General features: G+C 33.1%; 1 protein-coding gene across 1 annotated transcript in view; it reads left to right on the top strand.

Annotated features, from left to right (window-relative positions):
* The window catches only part of Stxbp5 (syntaxin binding protein 5), a 173,210-nt gene that overhangs the window by 13,610 nt on the left and 136,336 nt on the right, over window positions 1-23,264 (top strand). Inside the window, 1 exon segment of the mRNA XM_047557634.1 lies at window positions 17,130-17,211. Within this exon segment, the coding sequence (XP_047413590.1) occupies window positions 17,130-17,211 (82 nt within the window).

Genomic DNA, 23,264 nt, shown 5'->3' with positions numbered 1-23,264 from the left:
CAAAGTGGCTGTCTGCAGATTTGTGTGTTTATTTGCTACCTCTTTATCTTCTCTTTTTCTTTCCTTTTTTCTTTCTATGCTGAGGATTGAACATGGGCCTCATACAGGCTAGGCAAGTGTTCTACCACTGAGCTACACCTCCAACCCTTTTTTATTTTGAGATAGGGTCTCACTCATTTTTCAGATTGGCCTCAAACTTATGATCCTCTTGCCTCAGCCTCCTGCCATTGCAGGCCTCAAGTAGCTTGGGTTACAGGCATGTGCCTGACTACTTGCAGGTATCCTTTTAGGTGAGGTATGTGTGAACGTCTTTGACCCACTTTTTAAATTGAGTTGTTTGCTTATTGTTGAGTTCTAAAAGTCTTTTGTGTACTTTGCACACAGTTTTGTATTAGGATATGTCTTTTTGTTTTCTTGCCAGTGCTTTTTGGAGAGCAGAAGTTTTTAATTTTAATGAAGTTCATCTTATCAGTTTTTTCTTTTATGTATTGAGTCTTTGGTGTTACATCTAAGAAGTCATCACGAAATCCAAGGTCATATAGATTTTCTGCTTTGTTATCTTGGAGGAGTTTTTAGGTTTGCCTTTTACATCTTAGGTCTGTGATCCATTTTGAGTTAATTTTTGTGAAGGGGAAAGATTTGTGTTCAGATTTATTTAGCATGCCGGTGTTTAGTTGTTCCCTCACTGTTTGTTGAAAAGAACATCTTTTCACCATTGTATTGCTTTACTACTTTCTCAAAGATCATTAGACTGTATTTATATGACCCTATTTTCATATCTTTTGTCTGATTCATTGATCTATTGGCTTTCACCAATTCTATACTGTCATTACTGTAGCCTTATGTTTAATATTGAAGTTGGATAGTGTCAGATCACTTTTGCTCTTCTTTTGGGGTCTTTTGCGTCTCCAGATGAACTTTAGAATAAAGTTGCTCATCATTGAATGTTAGTGGTTGGTTTTTTGTAAATGTTCTTTTAAAGTTGAGTTTATCATCTTCCTGTGTATTCCTAGACTACTAGAATTTTTCTTTGAAAATGAGTGTTGGATTTTGTCAAAATGGTTTTTCTTTTTCTGTTGATATTAGGATGTGAGGGTTTTTTGTTTGTTTTTCGTTTTGCAATATGTGGATGGAACCAGGGCCCTCAAAAGCTAGGCAAAAGCTCTACCACTGAGCTTCACTCGAAACCCTTTAAAAATATATATTTTTAAATTTCATAGACAGGTTCTTGCTAAGTTGCCCAGGTAGTTCTTGGACTTATAATCTACCTGTCTTAGCCTCTGAGGTAATTATGATTACAGGTACATACCACTATACCTGGCTTATGTAGCTTATTGATGTAATAGGACACATTAGTTGACTTTTACGTGTTAAACCAGTCTTGCATACCTGGTATAAATTTCATTTGGTCATGCTGTATGATTCTTTCCATACATTGTTGGATGCAGTTTGCTAAAATTTTATCAATAATTGTTGCATTTGTATTGGTTTATAGTGTTCTTATAATGTCTTTAGTCTGGTTTTGATATGGGGGTTATGCTGGCCACATAAAATAAGTTCTGAAGGAGATTATAGAGACTTAGCATAATTCACCATTGAGCCCAGAAAGCCAACATCACGTCTCATAGGATAAAATTAAGAGCATTTCCTGTAAAATCGGTAAAAGGTAAGGATATCCATTGTCACCACTTCTGTACTGCTTCAGAGATATTATGAGTACCTAATTCTTCTTTCCTATTCCTTCTATCATTGCTATCTCTTATTTTACTTAAACATACATAGTGAATATATATGCAAGCATATATTAATTTGAATAAACTATTACCTGTTATATCAGTTAAGAGTAAGAAATATAAAAGTTTTTATTTATCTCTATTTATTCCTTCTCTGATGTTCTTCCTTGCTTTATATAGATCTGAACTTATGACCTATATGATTTTCTTTCTCTCTAAAGAACTCTAAAAAATATTTCTTATAAGACAGATCAGCTGGTAACAAATTTCATCAATTTTTGTTTTAACAAGTTTTTATTACTGCTTTACTTTAGAAGGTTAATTTTGTAGGGTAGAGTGCCAGTTTGATAAGTCTCTTTTTCACCCTCTCTGCACTTTAAATATTCACTTCTCTGTCTTCTTGCTGGCTTGGTTTCTGAGAAGAAGTAAAAAATCATTCTTTTCTTTGCTAAATTGTAGGTGAGATATTTTTCCCCCTGACTTCTTTCAAGATTTCTTCTTTACTTTTGAGTTTCTGTAATTTGAAATGAAACGTCTGGGGCTACTCTCCCTCCTTTCACCCCCACCCCCCACCATTTATTCTGCTTCATATTATCTGAACTTCTTGAATCCATAATTTGGTGTCTGATGTTAATTTGAGAAAATTCTCATTTGCATCAAACATTTGTTTGTTTCTTTCTTGTATTCCTATTGCTTTTAAGTTCTGTTATTTGTCGTCCCATGTTCTTGGATATTCTTCTATCAATTTTATTCTCTTTGTCTTTCAGTTTGGGGAAGTTCTGTTGATATATCCTCAAGCTCAGGGATTGTTTCATCAGCTGTATTCGGTCTGCTATTAAGGCCATCACAGACTACATGTAGTGTGTTTGATTGCTAGCATTTTATATGATTTTCTTTTCTTGGTATAGCAGTTAATACATTTCTTTGTTTATTTCTTTTTTAGGAATTGCCCTAGAGTTTGCAATATAAATTAATATTTTTTTTATTGGTGCATATAACTATACATAGCAGTGGCACTCTTTGTGACATATTGTACATGGACATAATTTGATCAGTTGCATTCTCCAATACCTCCTCTTTTCCTCTTATCCAATCTCACCTGTTTCCCTTTCTCAACTCGACTGACCTCTCTTTTCCTGAGGTCCCTTTTTAAATATTTTTGTCTTTTGCTTCCACAAATGAGAGAGAACATAACACCCTTGACTCTGATTTTGACTTATTTCACTCATGATGCTCTCCAGTTCCATCCATTTTCCTGCAGATGACATAATTTTGTTCTTTATGATTGAGTAAAACTCCATTGTGTTTATATACCACATTTTCTTTATCCATTCTTCTGTTGAAGAATACCTATGCTGATTCTATAACTTGGTTCTTATAAATTGTACTTCTGTAAACAAGTATGTATATTTCACTATAGTGTGTTACTTTAATTCTTTTAGAAAAATACTGGGGAATGGTATAGCTGGGTCATATGGCAGTAAGATTCCTTGTCTTTTGAGGGACCTCCTAACTGAATTCCATAGTGGCTATACTAATTTACAATTGCACCAGTATAAACTGTTCATTTTCCCCCGCATTCTTTCTAACATTTATTATCACTTGTATTCTTGATGATTACCATTATAACTGGAATAAAATGGAAATTTCAGTGTAATTATGATTTGCATTTCCCTGATGGCTAAAGATATTGAACATTTTCTCATGTTATTTGTTGACCATTTGAATTTTTTCTTTTGAGAATTGTCTCTTCATTTGCCCATTTATTGATTGGGTTATTAGTTTTATTTGATACTAAGTTTTTTGAGTTCTTTTTATATTCTGAATATTAATCCTATGTAGAGAGAGTAACTGGTAAAGATTTTTGCCCATTTTGTAGGCTCTTTTTTCACACGCTTGTTTCCTTTACTATGCAGAAAGTTTTTAATTTGATGTTATCCCATTTATTAATTCTTGGAATTATTTCCTGAACTTTCGGAATCCTATTGAGGAAGCCATTTCTTATGCTTGTATGTTGAACTAGTGCCTCTGTGTTTTCCTACACTAGTAATTGTAGAATTTCTGGTCTTATGTCTAGGTCTTCAGTTCACCTCAAGTTGACTTTTATGCAGCATGAGAGACAGGGTTCTACTTGCATTTTTCTATATATGGATAGCTAGTTTCCCAGCACCATTCATTAAATAGGCTATATTTTTCCAGCATATGTTTTCGTGTCTTTCTCAAAGTTTATATGATTATATATGCATGGGTTTGTCTCTGTATCTTCTGTTCTATTCCATCGATCCATGTGTTCTTTTGCCAGCACCATGCTGTTTTTGTTACTATATCTCTGTACTATAATTTGAAATTGGGTGATACCTCAAGCATTACTCTTTATTCAGAATTGATTGGATTATTCTAGGTGTTTTATTGCATATGAATTTTAGAATGATCTTTTTCTAGTTCTGTGAAGAAAAGCATTGATATTTTGATGGGAATTGAATTTAATTGAGTGACTTTTGGTAAGTTTTAACAACATTAATGAATTAAAATTAATTTTGGCAGTTTTAACATTAATTCTGTGTGTTCATGAACATGGGAGTCTTTCCAACTTCTAGTGTCTGCTTCTTTTTCTTTTCTCAGTTTCCTTAATTTTTATTGTAGAGGTCTTTCACCACTTTGATAAGATTTATTCCTAGGCATTTTATTTGAGACTACTGTGATTTGAATTATTTTACTGATTTATTTTTCATCAGATTTGTTATTTGTGTATAGAAGAGCTGTTGATTTTGTATCCTGATAATCTGATAAGTTTATGAGCTGTAGTAGTCTTCTGGTGGAATTTTTTGGATCTTCTAACTTTAGGGTCTTGTCATGTGCAAACAGTGATAATTTGATTTCCTTTCATTTTTATATCCCTTTTATATCCTGCTCTTGTTCAATTGCTGTGTTCAAAATTTGAAGTACTGGTTTAAATGTAAGTGGTGAGAGTGAATATTCTTGTTTTGTTTGTGATTTTATAGAAAATGCTTTCAGTTTTTTTTTTTTTTTTTCCACGTTCAATATGGTGTTGGCTTTGGGTTTGTCATGTATAGCCTTTGTGGTCTTAATTCCTTCTATCCCTAGTTTCTCCAGTGTTTTTAATGGAAATGAGTGCTGAATTTTACCACAGACTTTTTCTACATCTAGTGAGATGATCATTTCATTTTTATCCTTAATTTTATTTATGTGATGAATTATGTTTATTAATTTATGAATGGTGAATCATTCTTGCCTTCATTGAATGAGACCAACTTGATCATTATATAGAGTCTTCGTAATGTGTTGTTGAATATAGTTCTCTAATTTTTAATTAAGGATTGCTGCAACTATGGTCATCAAGTCTGTTGGTCTGTAGATTTCTTTTCTTGATGCATCTTTATCTGGTTTTGGTATCAGGGTGAACATGGCTTCATAGAATGCATTTGGTAGTGTCCTCCCCCCCTCTTCTATTTCATGAAATAATTTGAAGAGAATTGTTTTTAGTATTTCTTTAAATGTCTGGTAGAATTCATCTGAGAATCTATCTGGTCCTGTGCTTTTCTTTGTCGGAAGACTTTTTATTACTCCTCTGATCTCATTGCTTCTTATTGTTCTGTTTGGAGTTTCTGCATCCTTTTGATTCAATTTTGACAGGTCATGTGTGTCCAGAAATTTGTCTGCATCTTCTAGATTTTCCAATTTATTGGAATGTAAGTATTCAAAAAATGAAAATCCTGGTGATTCTCTGGATTTTAGTGATGTCTGTTGTGATTTCTCCTTTTTTACCTTTAATTTTATTAATTTGAATCTTTGCTCTTTTTCTTTTGGTTAGTTTGACTGAGGCTTTATGAGTGTTATTTATCTTTTCAGAGGACAATCTCTTTGTTACTTCAATCCTTTGTGGTTTTTAATTCTCTACTTATTAACTTCAGTTCATATCGTAATTATTTTCTTCCTCCTACTGGTTTTGATTTGTTTGTTCTCTTTTTTCTAGGATCTTGAGATGCACCATTAGGTTTGTTTGAGATCTTTCTTTTCTTTTTTTCATTGTTGTGTTTTGTTGAGGGGGTGTTTTTTTTTCTTTTTATTTTTTAATGTGAGAATTCATAGCTATAAATTTTCCTGTTAGAACTGTCTTCATTGTGTCCCAGAGATTTTGGTATGTTGTATTTCTAATCTCATTTGATTGTGATAATTTTAAAATTTCTCCCCTGATGTCTTCTGTGGCCTAATCATCGTTCAAGAGTATGCTGTTCTAACTCCATGTGTCAGTATAATTTCTATAGTTTTTCTTGCTATTGATTTCTAATTTAATTCCATTATGAACTGATAAGATGAAGAAATTATATTGATTTTTTAAAAATTTGGTATGTGTATGTGTGTGTTTGCTACAACTTGCATTGTGACCTACAATAAGCTCTATTTTGGAGAAAATTTCCTGAGCAGCTGAGATAAGATTATATTCAGCTGTGGTTAGATGAAGTATTCTGTCAATGTCTGTTGTATCCATTTGATTTATAGCATTTTTTAGGGACAAAGTGTCTGTTGATTTTACATCTACAGTACCCATGTATTGGTGATAGAGAGTGTTGAAATCACTTGGTTTTATTGTGTTGAAATCTTTTTGAACCTTTATGTTGAGTAGTATTTGTTTTGTGGAATTAGGTGCACTGGTGATTGAGGCATGCATATTTAATATTCTTACATTTCCTTGTTTGTTCCCTTTACTGTTAGGAAATAACCTTCTTGGTCTCTTATTAATTTTGTTGAATATGAACTTTTGGGCTCCATTTGTATGGAATGTCACTTTTCATGCTTTCACTTTGAGTCTGACTGTCTTTGCCTGTGAGGTTTGTTTTTTGCAAGCAACATTTACTTCAGTGATAGTTTTTATTAATTCATTTAGATAGTCTGTCTTAATTGAACAGTTGAGAACTTTTAAGTTCAGTGTTATTATAGAGAGTTATGTATTATTTCCTGCAATTTTGATTCATTTATAATGTTTATTTCAATCCTGATTCATTTTCTTAGCTACTTGTCTAATGAAATTCATTCATTAGGAGCTCTGAAGTTTGTTTTTAACTTCTTGTGTGTGTAGTATTCCTTTGAATATTTTCTGTAGTGCTGGCTTAGTAGTCATGAATTCTTTTAGTTTATGCTTATCTTGGAAGATTTTTATTTCTCCTTCAATTGTGAAGTATAGCTGTACTAGATATAGCATTCTTGTTTTGCATTTTTTTTTTTTTCAGGACTTGGAATACATTGTTCCAAGCCCTCCTGATTTTTAGAGTCTTCACTCAGAATTCAGAAGTTATTCTGATTGGCTTGCCTCTAAATGTCACCTGATGTTTTTTTCTTGAGGCTTTTCAAATTCCATTCATGTTCTGTATATTAGGCATTTTAATTATAATGTGTCATGGAGAAGTTCTTGTTTGATCTTTCATATTTGTGGTTCTGAATGCCTCCTGTATCTATATGTCTATCTCATTCACAAGGCTTGGAAAATGTTTTTGAAATTATTTCACTGGAATGGTTTTCCATATCTTTAGCTTGTGTCTTGGGTCCTCCTTCAGTGCCAATGATTCTTATGCTTGACCACTTAATATTGGCCCAGTTCTTGTATATTCTGATAATGGTACTTTCTTTTTTTTTTCTTTTTTTTTTTTTATTGCTGGCTGTGTTTTCAAATTCATATGTCTTGTCTTCAGTGCCTAAAATTGTTTTCCATGTGATCTAATCTGTTGGTGAGACTTTCAACTAAATTTTTAAATTTTTTTTACTTATTGAGTTTTTATTTTCAGGATTTCTGTTTCATTCTTTTTTCAGAATCTATCTCTTTATTGAAATGCTCTATCATATTCTTCATTTTCTCCCTTAGTTCATTCCTTAGATCTTCTTTCAGTTCATTAATCATTTTAACCTCCTCCTCCTCTTTTTTTTTTTTTTTTTAAATTTTGAAGACAGTCTTGTTAAGTTGCCCAGGTTGACCTCAGAGTAATGATCCTCCTGCCTCAGCCTCTCAGGTAGCTGGAATAACAGGCTGATGCCACCATTCTTGATGTCATGGTTTAAAACTAAAAATGTCCCCCAAAGAGCTCATGTTTTAGGCAGTATAGCAGTGTTCAGAGGTGAAAAGTTTGAGTTAGTAGAGCTGTAACCTCATCAATGGATTAATCCATTTGGTGGATTAGTAATTTAAATGGACTACTGAGTGGTAACTACAGGTAGGTGGAGCATGAATGGAGAAACTAGGCCACTGGTTGTATGACCTTGAACTATATCTGTCCCTTGTTCCTTCCTCTGTTTCCTGACTACCATTAACTGAGCAGCTTTTCCTTCACTATGCCCTTCCACCATTATGTTCTGTCTCATCTTGGTCCCGTAGCATGGAGTTGGCTGACTGTGGAATAAAACTCTGAAACCATGAGCCCCAAATAAACTTTTCCTACTTTAGGTTGCTGTGGTTAGGATTTTTTGTCACAGGATGAAAAGTTGACTGACACACCCACCTCAAAAGAGGTTTTAAAACTGATGTTTTTCAGGTAGGTGAAACTATACAATAGGGGTATGATATCTAAATGTTATTTCACAAAGGCTTTGTGTGGCAAGTATTTCAGCACACAAAATGAAATGATCTTCACTTCATTAATCTTTGGCAAAGACTTAACTAAACCATGGTTTTGAGCATATTTCTGTTAAGTCAAGAGTGGGTATCTATTAGAAGTTTGAGAATTAAAGAGTTTTGAGGAGATATTAGTGAAATTTATGATTATTTTCTTTGAAGAAAGAAAATCAGAAATTTCATGAATCTCATGTGTGTGTGTGTGTGTGTGTGTGTGTGTGTTATTTAAAGAACAGAGTGCATCATACATTACAATCATTTGTGGAACTTAAAGGAAAAACAATACAAAGCTGACAAACAGTGCCAAACATGTACTTGGGTTTCTTTTCTGTAAATTCTGATTCAGTGGGTCTGCATGGGGTATGACATCTGCAATATTTTGTTTTTAGATCTCTATGAATACTTGTAATATAGAACCAGAATTGAGAAATACTGGTTTAAATGTTTTAGTCTGGGTAGCAGTATTCCTGGTGAGGCAATTGGTAGATAAGAAACACATTCATTATTGTGCATATAGAAAGGATGTTATTTTAGAGCAGTTACACCATCTTGAGACCTGTGGTGAGTGAGGAAATATGCTGATGATTTGTTCTGATTCTGTACTGCCTTAGGAGACAGAACTGTGAAACTCTGATGTATGGAATATTTGGAAAGAAACTGAGTTCCAGGATTGTGTTTTTGTGTTTTCCCTTAGCTAGCAATTTATCGCCGGCCTGGGAACCAGCAGCAGAATGACCATGTAGACTTATTATGAGGTTGAAAAATCTAGTCTTAAACTTGCAGGTGATCATCATACTGATCAGGTGAAGAAGGCAGATGTCACTTACCAGTGGAGAAAACTATACCACATATAGATTGTTTAGTTATTACATATCACTTTGCTTTACATTTTTCCTGGCTACCTGCTTTATAGTGTTTTATTTTTTAACAGATTGTAAGTAAGGTAATGTATGCTGTGTTACCCTTTTTTAAATTTATTTCTCATAACTGAAATTGCAGATGAAATAAAAACTTTTAGATACTAAAGTAATTTATGTCCACACAAAATGAGAGCATTAGTCCTATTCTAAAGCACATCATCCTCTTCTGACTTCACAAAGAATTTTATAGTATTCTTTGACCATATACAGTGGTATTTCTATTTTAACTTTGTAATTTAAAAATAATCACATGGTTAAATTTCTTCAAGACTTACACCATTAAAAGTAAAAAAAAAAAAATTCACTGACTTTTTATTTACAGAGTAGTAAGGGAGTTCAGAGTAGTAACACCTTGAAGGCTTACTAGAATACTTAAATAGGCATAAGGCACCCAGTTTGCTAAAAGTATAAGAATGTACTGAAGGAAATAGTAACAGAAGCTACTTTTGTTTCCGATGGATTAAAATTATGCCCTTGGGTTGTGGCAGGAGGGAACAATTTGCCCTTAAAAATCCTTGGTTTGGAAACAGAATATCTTTTCAAAGTAACCTTCATAGAATTATACTGTAGGATAATTTATTAATTAATTTATTTTTTATTTTTACAGACTGTATTTTGATTCATTGTACTCAAATGGGGTATAATTTTTCATTTTTATATTTGTGCAGCACAATGTAGATTCAGCCATTCATATAATCATACATGTACATAGGGTAATGATGTCTGTTGCATTCCACCATTTTTCATACCCCTGCCCCCTCCTTATTACTCACTTGACAATTCATGGAAAATATAGTCATCCTTAGACTTCAAACTTTGCAGGGTAAAAACATCTATTTTTAGAAACTGCCTAGAAGTTTTCTAGTTACTTTCTACTTTTATGTACTAGAATCTTCTATTTCTAGGTTGAAAAAAATTGGATATGTCACTTCTGTAGAGATTAGAATAATGCCATTGCTTTCATTGCCTTTTTCTCAATTGACAGGAACTGATGAACAGACACTCTGAATATATAATCTTTAAAAATCTTAGTAATTTACTAAGTGTATACCACTCTTGTATTATCACATTCTGCAGAAAAGTAGAGGTTGTCAAAATATGTGTGTCATCCATTTTCATAACACATAGTGGTAGTGACAGCAGTGAAAACTTGCCCAGGAGCTGTACTTTCAGAACCTATCACTGGCTGGTCCCTTTGCCTGCTTCTTTTAGTACTCTTTGATTCTACCTTGCTGACAGTATAGTGTAAATCCCAGAAGCTAGAATGAGCAATAAGAGGAACTATCACTAGTAATAGCAATCTGACAAATGATTGGAAGATAAAATGAATGGGTTAGAAAAATAGATTCATGGAATTTTAGAAACGTATTATATCAAGGAGATATAATAGGCCCTAGAAACAATTTAGATCAATCTGCTGTTAGAGGCAGGATGGAACATCTTTCCACTGTTTTTCTGAAAAGTGTGCTAATATTAGACCTAAGATGTGACTAGATAGAAACATATTTCTTAATGTTTAATAAAGGTCATTCATTCATAAATATTTATTGGGTCTTTACTATGTGCCATATACTTCTAGACTCTTGGAGAATAAAGAGAGCAGATTACCATGTTCTTGTTACCTGATACTACCCTAGAAGCTAACTAGCCTATAGGATGGATCTTAGTGGATAAGTGATTCAGTCTTTCACCATTAAATATGATGTTAGCTTAGCTGTGACTTTTTTATAGATGCCCTTTATTACTTTGAAGTTTCCTACTGTTCTGGTTTTATTGAGTGGTTTTCCATGAAAAAGGATTGATTTTGTTGAGAATTTTCTTTTATGAAATGATGATAAGATTGTTCTTTATTCTGCTAACATAGTGTATTTCATTAATCCTGTGAGTTTTTTAAATCAGGTTGCTTTCTCATATCTCTTTCTCTCCACCCCCCATATCTCTTTCTCTTTCTCTCACACACATATTGTATTATCTTTTGTAAGATGATGTACGATGTACTGTTTTTTTTTTTTGATGCAGAGAATTGAACCCAGAACTACATAAATACTAAGCATGTGTTCTACCACTGAACTAAACCCCAGCCACCTACATTTGTTTGCCAAGTCTTATTGCTCTCACATGACTCTAGTCTCTAAAATATTGAGACATGAAGGCATATGCAAGAAGGTAGTTTCAAAATTAGGACTAGACTTATAGAATTCCATTTACTTAACCTAATGGAACACATAGATTTGCTATTAAAATTAACATTTAATATTATACCCTGAACTAATATGAAAAATATTTTATCATTTTTTGATTGGCATATTGTTTACCACCCATAGGAGTTTCATGGTACAATAAAAAAATACTTGAGCCTTTTAAGTTAAAAAAGGTTTATTTAGCTCATGATTCTGAAGGGTCTAGTCCAAGTTCAGAAGCCACATTTCTGTGGGCCAGTAGCAGGGAGTGTGACTGATCAGACCTCTCATCTTACAAGCCAGGAAACAAACAAAATAAAAAGACTGAGAGACAAAGGTCCCACTGTCCCCTTCAAGGGCATGTTCCCAGTTACCTAAGGATTTTCCAGTAGGCTTCACCTCTCAATGGTCCCATCACCTCCCAGTGGTGCTACTCTGGGATGAGGCCTTTATTAACACATGGTCTTTTGGAGAACATTCAGCATCTAAACTCTAGCATCACTTAATTGGTTTACCATGTTTACGTGCTACTAGGAAGTTACATTTGGTCTAGCTTTATAGCATTAGACTAATCTGACTTTTTTAACAACTCAGATATAAAATATGGATTTTAAATCTATTTCCTCTGTTCATTCTCCAATTTTAAGAGGACTTACAATAAGGAAGTGACATTTACATGTGAAATTCAGCTCTTAACATACATTTCATTTTCATATAAGACTTGGTGATTTACACAGTAGGTTCTGAAATTAGATTACCTGGGGCCAGCTTCCTTAACTAACGTACAAATCATTTTTTTCATTTAAACTTGTTGTGTCTGAGTCTTCTCATTCCTAAAAACAGCTCATCACAGAGGTCCTATTGTGAAGTAATACATCTGTGTTTATTCACACATAGCAAATGGTTCTTAAATCTCAATGATGATGATAGTGGATGATGGATATAAGGATATTCTAATTCCTCTTTTATCCCTCCCTTCCTAACCAGACAACCATCATAACAGCAACAATAAAAGTCAATTGAGGCAATTAGATGCATGTTTAAATTGTTGTGTAGTACTGTAAATAAAAGGTGTTACTAGCTTTGGTTTTTGTTTGTGCTTATCCATTCTGTGTACTTCTTCCTGATGATTCTTAATTAATTGCTAATTTCATTGTGTTTTTACTTCTATGATTATTTCCTTTTCCCCTATTGTTTGTGTGTCTCAATTAACTAACCTTTCCCATTCAAAGACTCTTCTCCTAGTATATTTTAACTTTGCCTTCTGCATGTCTTCTTCATAAATGTGACTATTATCACTGGTACTTGTCTGGACAAGGACCATAAATATTACCTGTGCAAAAAGTATCTGCCATGTGTCATGGGTCAGAGAAATTAACTGGTTGTTTCCAGAAACAAAGATGACTAATAAGATTAGGTAGATGTCATAGTTCTGAATAGGCAAGCAGTAGAAAAATTGAGGATACAAAGTTATCTTAGGATGGTGGTACTATTTTGAAAAGAATATATTGGAATTCAGAGTTATAAGGTGAGATAATGCTACTAAGGTAAGATTTATTGTTAGCTTTCCCTTGTAATTGATTTGTACGTGAATAAAAAGCATATATCAGAATAATATTTCTTCATTTAACAAATACATTTACAGCATTATTCAGTGTGTAGTCTTCTTTTGATTTGTCTTCATTTTAATGTAAGACATTTTCTTTCTTCATTTAATTGTGAATGTAGCCATAATATATGGGAATAATATACCAAGCAGATCTTTCTTATAGTTTTTGATCATTTTCCGATAAGAATGTTGAATCTCAGTAATGTTAATATTAGGAAGAACCATGTGTACCAGAAGCAGTAATCATCATAAGTGTGAAAGGATACGAATGTTTGTTTTGTGACATGCTGTTTGATGATCACATATTCAAAATTGACATTTTCTTATAAAGTTACGTGTACTGTAACAGTTTTAGCTAATATAATGAGTTTGTTATTTTAATAAATAATGGTTACCATCAGGTGAGTGGTGAGTACATTCTATGTGGTTTTATTCTTTAGTTTGCAATTAGACTAATAAGTCTACAAATATTACAAAATTGAAAGTTACAATAATTCTTTTTACATCACAGCAGATAATGACAGAACTGGCATATGAACTGACTTGAAATTAGAGATCTTCAGTTCTCACTGTGCCTCAATGTTCCTGTGGCACCTAAAATAAATAAGCAAATCAACTAAGAGTCCTACAGACTCAGGCATCTTCTCTGGCAATATGACTTTCACTACATTTGCAGTGGGACTAGAATTCTGACATAATACCAAGATTGAAACCTCTGTACTCTAAAATTTGTTCTCCCATTCGCCTATCTTATGACTACATGCAATATCTATTCTTTAAAATGTAATTTTAAACTTTTTCTTATCATGAAGAGATCATTTATCATGAAAAATTTCCCCCAATTCAGGGCCATTTTAATGATTGGACCCTTTAGCATTATCACTTGTAAAATACAGATAATATCAACCTTTTAGAGTTATTATGAAGATTAAATGTAATTATGTATTTAAGTCACAGTGCCTAAAATTTAATAGATACGCACTAAATTCCTCTTTTGGCGGTGGGGGAAGTACCAGGGATTGAACTCAGGGACTACTGAGCCACATCCCCAGCCCTATTTTGAATTTTGTTTGGAGATAGGGTCACACTGAGTTGCTTAGCACCTTGCTTTTGCTGAGGCTGGCTTTGAACTTGAAATCCTCCTGCCTCAATCTCCCAAGCCGCTGGGATTATAGGTGGGCTCCACCATACTCAGTAAATTCGTATTGTTATATTCTTATGATTCTTATTTTGTTGTAAGAAATGTTTATCATCCTAGGTATAAGTTAAGTGACAGTATTATGTCATATACAAGTATAATTTTGTCTAGACTAAGTCCATATATAAAAATCTATCTTGACTTCCATATGATTTACTTCCTGGACTTATAGACATTCTCTGTGGATAAAATACTGATTGCTGGGTAAATCCAAGTTTCAAGATCATTGGGCTCCTTCCTACAATGACCAAACTAGTAGAGCTGTTTGCGTATTCTTTGTTTTACAAGTTTTGTTTATTAATAAATCTATTTTGTCTGTTATGTTTGGTATTCCAGTCAAGTAATTCAACTTAATATTGTGTAAACTGAGAAAATATAAATGCCAGAATAAATGTTTTTTAAAATAAAAATCTGAGAACTTTGGAAAATTTCATGAAAGTCAGCCTCTTAAAATTTCCCATTTAATTCATAACTGTATATTCATAATTCTGAATGCCAAACCCATATTTCATGGTCAGTATCTTTTAAGATCTATTTAAAAAATTAAATTGGAAATCATTTTTCCCACTTATACAGGGTGTTTTATTTTTTCTGTATTTTTAATGATGCATTATAGTTCTATATAATGATGGGATTTATTATTACATATACATGCATACAGCATAATCATATAATATGGCCAGTATCATCCCTGAGCATGTTCCCTTTCCCTATACTTCTCCCCCTCTATGGTCCCTTTCCTCTACTCTTCAGTTTTCATGAGATCCCTGCCCAACCTTTTTTTCCTTTTCCTCTCTAGCTTCCACATAGGTGAAATAAACATGGCCCTTGACCACCTAGTTTGGCATATTTTGCTTTCCATAATGCTCGCAATTTCCATCCATTTTCCTGCAAATGACAATTTAATTTTTCTTTATGACTGAAAAAATCTCCATTGTGTGTGTATACCACATTTTCTTTTATCTCTTCATCCACTGATGGACACCTAAACTGGTTCCTTATAAATTGGAAATCTTAAACTTAGGTAGTTACAACTATGTTTTATTCAAGAGAAATAACTGAATTCATACGCAAAGGAAAGGTCATGGGCAAATATCAGAAGATTAGTAAGGTGATGTATATTTTGTGATAATATTAAAGTAAGTATAATTTTTGTGATTCTCCACAATAGCTCACAATTTTTATGTTAGTTATCCTGATCTGCTTAGATAAGATTTAACTAACTTGATTCATGTAAAAAGAATGATAAAATATGGTAATTGGTGGAAAAATAATTTAGCTGGAAAGGTTAGAGTTGGACTTACTGTATGGGTTTGTCTTGTCACCTGAGAAAAGAAATGGGTGAACAGACATGTAGATATTTATCTTTGAATTTTGGTATGGTTTGCATAGTTCCAATACTTGCAATTTGAAATCTAGTTTCTGTAGTTTCATTTGAGCAACTGGTGTGGCAAATACTACTACAATTTATTAATACGACTAATAATAATTCTAGGTTTTAGTATAAGCTAAGCATACTCAATTAGTCTGTTAGTTTATAAAATAGAAGTTAATTGTGTAAAATAGAAAAAAAATCCATTGAAAATAAATATTACCCAGAAAAATGTCTAGAAACCAAAGGGGAAAACACAAATCGAATCTATGCTATAATTTAATTTTTCATTAAGCAGAACCATATGACATGTCTCTATTTCTAGATTTGAATTTATATATATAGTTATAATTTTATTAAATCCCATCAAAGATTTTTATACTTGTCTTCTTGGTTATTATTAATATTTATTAAGTAATGAAAATTGGATTAGTGTATTAACATGTTAAAATGACCATCTTCTTATTTCAAGATTATGAAGGTAAAATGTATTTAACTGCTTGGCACACAGGGAATTCTGTGAATATATAGGCTTTTTTGTTCCATTTTATTCATTAGCCTATCTATTATGAATATAAGTCTAGGGGAATAGCTCTGTGGTAGAGTTTGTGCTTAGCATGAGAAGGACTCTATGTTTGATCCCCAGCTCTGAAAAAATAAAGTATACACGTTGGATCCATATTGCATATTCTGCATTCCATCTCTTCTACTTTCAAGTTATGTAATTTCTCTGTACTTCAGTTTCCTTATCATAGGGGATATTAATATATTCTTCCATGGGCTATGAGGATTAAAATAGCTAATATATGTAACTTGTTTATAGTACAGGGTGACACATAAGCATGTTATATAAATGTTTGCTATTATATAAAAATTTGAAATAATATCTGCTCCTGTTGTAAAGTATTGAACATTCATTGGTGATAGATATATCATGCTGCATTTGGAAACACAATTGTGGACCTCTTGTATTTTTTGTTTTTGTTTTCCCTTACTTAAAGATGACATTGCAGAAATGAAAAATAACAGTTAAAAGATTATTATTTCTAAAAGTAGTATTCCAAAGTGACATGTAATTACTTACAAGGTTCTTTGCTGATTTAGGCAAAATTGTTGTATAATCAATTACCATTTTTTGGTTCTTTTATTATTTTTAGAGGAAAAAAAAGAATTTGGGCCATAGTAAGGTATTTTAACTATTTATTGTTTTATTTTTCCATGTTGCTGACTTTAATACTTCATTTTTTTCTAAAAGGAACTGTTTTCTTATTTCTTTTAGAGCTGTATTCTGTGAGACTTCTGATTGTTGACAGAAACTAATTAATGTATAATAAACCTCTCTCTAAATCTCCACTTCAGGAAGTGCCCTGTACTACTAAATATCAGGTTATCAGAATATTTATTAGTTTGTTATAACTTATCAGTTTCTTAAAAAAAAAAAAGAAAAGGAAAAGGCCCACACATATCAAAAACTCCTTAATGGAATTAATCATAGCTTTGGTCGTCCGGGAGTAGAATGTTATTGCCAACATGACAGTGGAGCTGCTGTTATTCAGCTCCAGTTCCTGATTAATGAGGTTAGTGAATTGTTTTAATCTTTCCTACTTATATTTGAAATTGGGCTACATCTGGTCTTTCAGATTTTTTGCATGCATTCACATTTAAATATTTGAACAAAAATTAATTTCTTGTGGGTTGGAGGTAACTCATCATTTTTAGTCATCATGGAGAGTTGCATAACTATTTCTCAAAATAGAGTTGCAAGCAGAATGGAATAAGGTAAATTTTTTTTGGTATTAGAGGCTGCATTTAATTTTATTTCAGGGATAAAGTTTTATAACTAAATCTATATTAAATATTTATAAACTAATATGCCTATTATAAATAACAGAATTACTTTAATGGATTGCTTTGACTTTTTTTTTTTTTTTTTTGTGGTACTGGGGATTGAACCCAGGGCCTCTCACATGCTAGACCATGTTCTACTGAGCTGCATCCCCATCCCTAATGAAATACAACCAGGAAAAAGCCAGTTCTCATTTTAAAGTGGTTATTGCTTCAAGTTGTACTGCTTATTTGTTGAAGTAATCAATAATGCCTTTTTTGAAAAAAATTTTTTAGATATTGATAGATCTTTATTTTATTCATTTATTTATATGTGGTACTGAGAATTGAACCCAGTGCTTTGCACATGCTAGGCAAGTGTTCTACCACTGAGGTATAATCCCAGCCACCTATGCCTTTCTTTTTGATAAGAATATAATATATAGAAAAACATAGAGCAAACAATATTTTATTAGTACAGGAAACACAGTGCTTGCAGATTTAAAACAAAACATGAGTAACTCTGAGAATAGATCTTCAAGGTAAGTGGCAACAGGTAAGGAAAGCTGGTCATAGAAGGAGGGAAGAGAAATTGCTCCAGAAAGGGCTCTGATGAACTCCTTAGATATGAGGGTAGTTTGTGAACATTGTTTTCCCCCTAAATCCTTAAGATATGTGGAATAAACTTGTAATATATAAGAAAACATATAACTAAATACCTCTAGATTTTGATAAACAGTCACATCACAATTTAAGAAAGGCATCATGGAAATAAGATTCTAAAGATGAAAATATAAAAACAATTAAAACTATGATCATAATAATTTGTAATTGTATACTTTTTTTCAGTGTCTGGACTGGGGTTGTAGCTCAGTGGTAAAGGACTTGCCTAGCACGTGTGAGGCACTGGGTTTAATTCCCAGCATCACATAAAAATACAAATAAATAAAATAAAGATCCATTAACAACTAAAAAATGTGTTAAAAAATGAGAAGAGGATGAGTAAAAAGGAGAGTGTGTGTACTTTATGTATGTCAGACAGCTTTCCCGTTGTCATGTTATAGCAATAGAGTAGCCCTCAGTTTTTTGACAGTGGAAAGGACTAGGAGAGATGGTTTGATGTATATATTATTTTGATAGCTGTTTTAAACCTCCTGGATTGGATGAGGAACTCTTGTTTTAAATGGGGGAGATTTTAAGATTTCTCATAATAACATAAAGGATTGGGATTACAAATCTTTTAAAATTAATATAAAAGTTATCTAACTCTGCCTCAACCTGCACTGCTGAATCTTAGAAACTGATGAGGGGCTATGGCAGTGGGGGAGTTAAGAAAGACACACAAACACTTACAAAGAGAAAGCTAGGACTAGATAGGACACCGTCCTCTGATGGAAGAACAAAGACCCAGAGCTAGTATAGCACGTTTATTATATAGGTTTTTTCAAAAGGTTATTTGTGGGAAAATTTCTGCAAAGCAAACAGACTTGAAGGTCGAGGCATTTGGGAGACATCGTGGTTATCTTGTTATGCTCAGAATACTTATCCCCGCCAGCTGGTATCTGAGCTCAAGGTCAAGACTGATAATAGTTCCATGCCTTGGCATATAGAGCTTCCTCAGGCAAGGCATCACCATAGCAACTGGGCATCTTATGCTGCACCTTTACATAGAATGTTCCCACTGCAAGCACAGCCACAGCCATGAGGCAGGCAGAGAACATGATCCGTGTCATCGCTTTCCACATCTTCCCCTTTTTAATTTTTTAAATGTAACCAATGCATTTCTACTCCGAAGTGCTGGAACTGGGCTTGGACGAGCTTATAGCTGACTGCAAGAAAACAACACAGAATAAAGAGGAAGGAAATAAGTCCTAAGAGATGCCATGCAATATGTTTTAGCATATTTTAAAGATTGAAACCATTCAGATTATCTAATAGCTTTTTGGTAAAACTGGCAGGTGATAACATAGGAATCTTATTTTTTTACATGACTTGGATGTCACTGTATAGTTGTAAAACATCTCAACTAACCTTGTCATGATTCCACATTCTTAATAGATGCATATTATTCTTTTCCCAATCCCATTAGGAACTATAGTATGTAACAGGTGTTACACAAATAAAAACTAATAAGCGAAATGGTACTGTAATTGTTGCCTGACCTTAAGACTTTATATCTAATCACCCAAGACTACTACAGTAGCCTCTGAGGCATTTGACTTAGCTTTAACTTTATTATCAATAGTCTATCTTGGAGGACTCTTGAAGTATTTTGTGTCAAAGCGTTGGTGATGGGGAGTGCTATCTACCCCATTTCCTTTAAAAAAAAAAATTATATATAATCAGCTACCTGTCCTTTGTCCTCTGAGTAAGGGAACCTTTACTACTGCAAGAGGAAATGGGTGATGACTGCTCTGGCTGCTTCAGGCTGACAGGGGGTGACATGGCGTAAGCAATTTGGGTTTCCCATTTAGTAATGTTTTGGGTCAGTTGAGGGTTTTGTGGTAAAAGCCTGGTTCGGAAAGAACAGGTTATAAAGTCATCTGGGAGGTAGGAGCTTCTGTGGGAGAAATAAGAAAACATGAGTATTGGAATGAGATTAATACAAAATAAATAATATGATGATGAAGATAGAGACCATCGATTTTTTTTTAACAAGAGTAAAAACATATTTAGTTTGTATAATAGTTATGAACCAAGAAATATAAATTTTGTAATCCCAAACCTTTAGTTAGCTATATATTATATTTCCTTTTTATTTTAAACTCACAGAAATCCTTATAGCAAATATCTTTTGAACTTTCTTCAAATGAACTTGAGTGGTTATCCTAACATGGAATTAAGGTGAGAGGCAGAGTCTTAATTCAGGTGAGGTGGCCTCTTGATAAATCTTAGGTTAAGGTGTTTTACTTCTGAAAATGACCTTTATCTCTTCCTCAAATATTATTTTGTAAAGTTTTCATATATCATGTCCTGAGTCTATTGAATCAGTTAACATAATTTAACATAGATCTGAAACGTGAATCAAACAGGCTAGAGAACTTTTAAACCCTTTTGTGGAAAAGTGGCAAAATGTCTTCATATCCCATATTGTCAACCTTTAAATAAGCCAGTCTCTCCTTATTGTCTTTCAAAATGCATTAAAGTTCCCATCCCAACCTAAATAACAAAATTTTATAACTTTATGACAGATTATTTTTATCTAATTACAAAATATTAAATGACATAAGTAAGTTTTAACTAAATTTATTATTATATAAGTCTACAAGAGACCACTGTTACAGAGAACTTTAGTTTGGAGAACACCAGCTTGGTAAAGTGCTCTCCTAAACCTTATGTTTAAAGACTTGTATTCTTTAGGGAAATGAATACACCTAATATACAAAGAAGCCAGTAATGGCTTCACAATTATACTGATGTCCTTATATTAACCAAGTTTAACTCTTAAGAAAAATGTAAAATTCATAGTATTAGTGTAATAATCTAAAATGACAGTTGTTTTTTTAACCAGAGTTGTACAAACCTTAATCCCTTTAACATTAGTTACCCTAAATAATAAAACCCAACAAACACAAGAAATTAACCTGATAGAAGACCAGACCATTGTTTTAAGAAACCCTTGTTACTTCAACACACAGAGAATTAAATTTTGGTTTATATCAGTACATTAATATTTGACCTTAAAAAAAGTTAAATAAATTTGATTATGCTAATTATAGTTAACTTAATTACACACGAACTTTGAGATGTGCTAATTATAGCCAACTTATTTACACACAGACTTTTTGAGATTCACTCTCTACAAACTTTGCATAACTTACTTAGACATTCTACAGCTTGTTTACTTAATTTTCTCCTCTCTTTCATCTTGAACTTTTGCACAAGAATATTACTTTACCAGACAAAACACTCTCTTACAAAGAACATTTCCTTTACCTTCAGATTTTCCATTCCAAAACATATATTTCCATACCTATAACTTTCCTTTATCTTTTCTAGTTTCAGACCCTTTCTTAAATTTACGTTATAAAACAATCCTTATGAATGTTATCTGTGTATTTAATTTACACATCAAATTTCATCCCAGGAGAAGGATCAGACAATCTAGTATATACAAAAACTCTTATTAATGTTTTTCTCCCAGGATGCAGTCAGGGTTGGACCACAGGATATTTCTGAGCCTGGCCTATCTCCCTTATCTTTCTTACAATGTCATCAACTTTGAGTGAGTTCCCCCTTGTCTGTTGTGCCCAGATTCTTCTTTGGGCCTTTTTCTTCTTTAAGGCATATGGATATTCAATGAAGGAGGCCCCAGTGAGGTGATCTGCAGCTGCCTGGGGCCAGGCTGAGAAATAGTGCTGGGACCGTCAGCAATGGGTTAAAAGGATTTAACTCTCTAACCCTTTCTCTTGATGTCCTGCCATCCTTGCATATCAGAGGCAGTGCCTTTTGGCACCTTCATCATAGTTTGTGACTATTCAGACTTCTTATCATATAACTGTATAAATATCTGTACATGTAGAATCTTCTATATACTTTACCCCTGATGGACAAACTCTTAACCGTAAGATTGTATAATTATCCAGAAACCCATTGAACAGTGAGATAGTATTACAGTGAAACATCTTTTCTCAAACAGGCCTATACCTATAGGTGGCCCATTTAGCCAAGCTTTTTTTGAGACTACTGGTAAGATAAATGTAATATAGCCCATTTCCTAACGAGCCAGTAACAGAAAGGAAAAACAGAGACAAGAGAGAATCACCAGAACCAGGACTGACAGGCAGGAATCTTTAAAACAGGCAAACTTGCACATACAGGTTTTTTTCTTGGATTTGATAGTGAAGGATGCAGGGAAGGTGAGGAGTGGAGTCACTGCAGCTGGCTCAGAGTCTCCTTTCCCCTCATGGATGGCTTCATTCTTGGAGTCAGAAGTCCAGGACTGTTGACCTTGAGGGGGCCTAAAGTTTGAGTCAGAATATTGAAGGCTCCTTGTGTCCAAATAAAACAATAGTATTTTATTATCTTTTGAGGATTATTTTTTCCTTCTAATCCTTATGTGTAAAACATACATGAAAGTAGAATTTTAACCCTTTGTCATCTGGCTTTTAGTGAAGACCCAGAAACAAGGCAATCTTAAACTTCTTTCTATTGCCCATCAATTAAACACATTTATAATGTTTATCCCATTTATGTTAAATCTCATTTACCCATTTTTAACTTAGGTTACCCATGAAAACTAAGTTCAGTTAATATTTTAAGCCGTTCTTTTTTGTTGAAGAAAGAATGGACATTACACTCTAAACGTTTTATAGAAAACAACAGCCTTCATTGACTGATTACCTGGAAAAAAAAATGTGTGGGTTTGTAACTTTAAACACCTTTTAAAATAATTTTTATCTCTTTAACCATTTTAAATAATGCAACCTGGAAGGTATTTGGATCCAGTTTTTAATTGTATGAGCACTTTTTATGTATATGCCAGTTTTTGGTTCCATGTACATGATACATAGAAGCACATTTAGACACAACTTAAAATACATAGGTGTACACACACATACTTGAAAACTAGCAGAAGACAAAGATTTTACAGCTTTTTGCTCGATATAACTTTCCCAGTAGGATACAAAAGAGCTATAAGGGTTTATTATACAAACTGTCAGATTAAACCCTTTAGAAATTAAAATAGAACCTGTGAAGTTGGGAACATTAGGAATAAAGTCTTGTTCTGGTGGATGCTGAAGTCAAAGGTTTAGCTGACCTTTTGCATCTTTCATGGAGGCAGATTTACTCCTACCATTACCAG

This window comes from Sciurus carolinensis, chromosome 7, assembly GCF_902686445.1.
Source record: "Sciurus carolinensis chromosome 7, mSciCar1.2, whole genome shotgun sequence".
In the NCBI taxonomy this organism is placed as follows: domain Eukaryota; kingdom Metazoa; phylum Chordata; class Mammalia; order Rodentia; family Sciuridae; genus Sciurus; species Sciurus carolinensis.
This window is presented reverse-complemented; position numbering and strand designations above follow the sequence as displayed.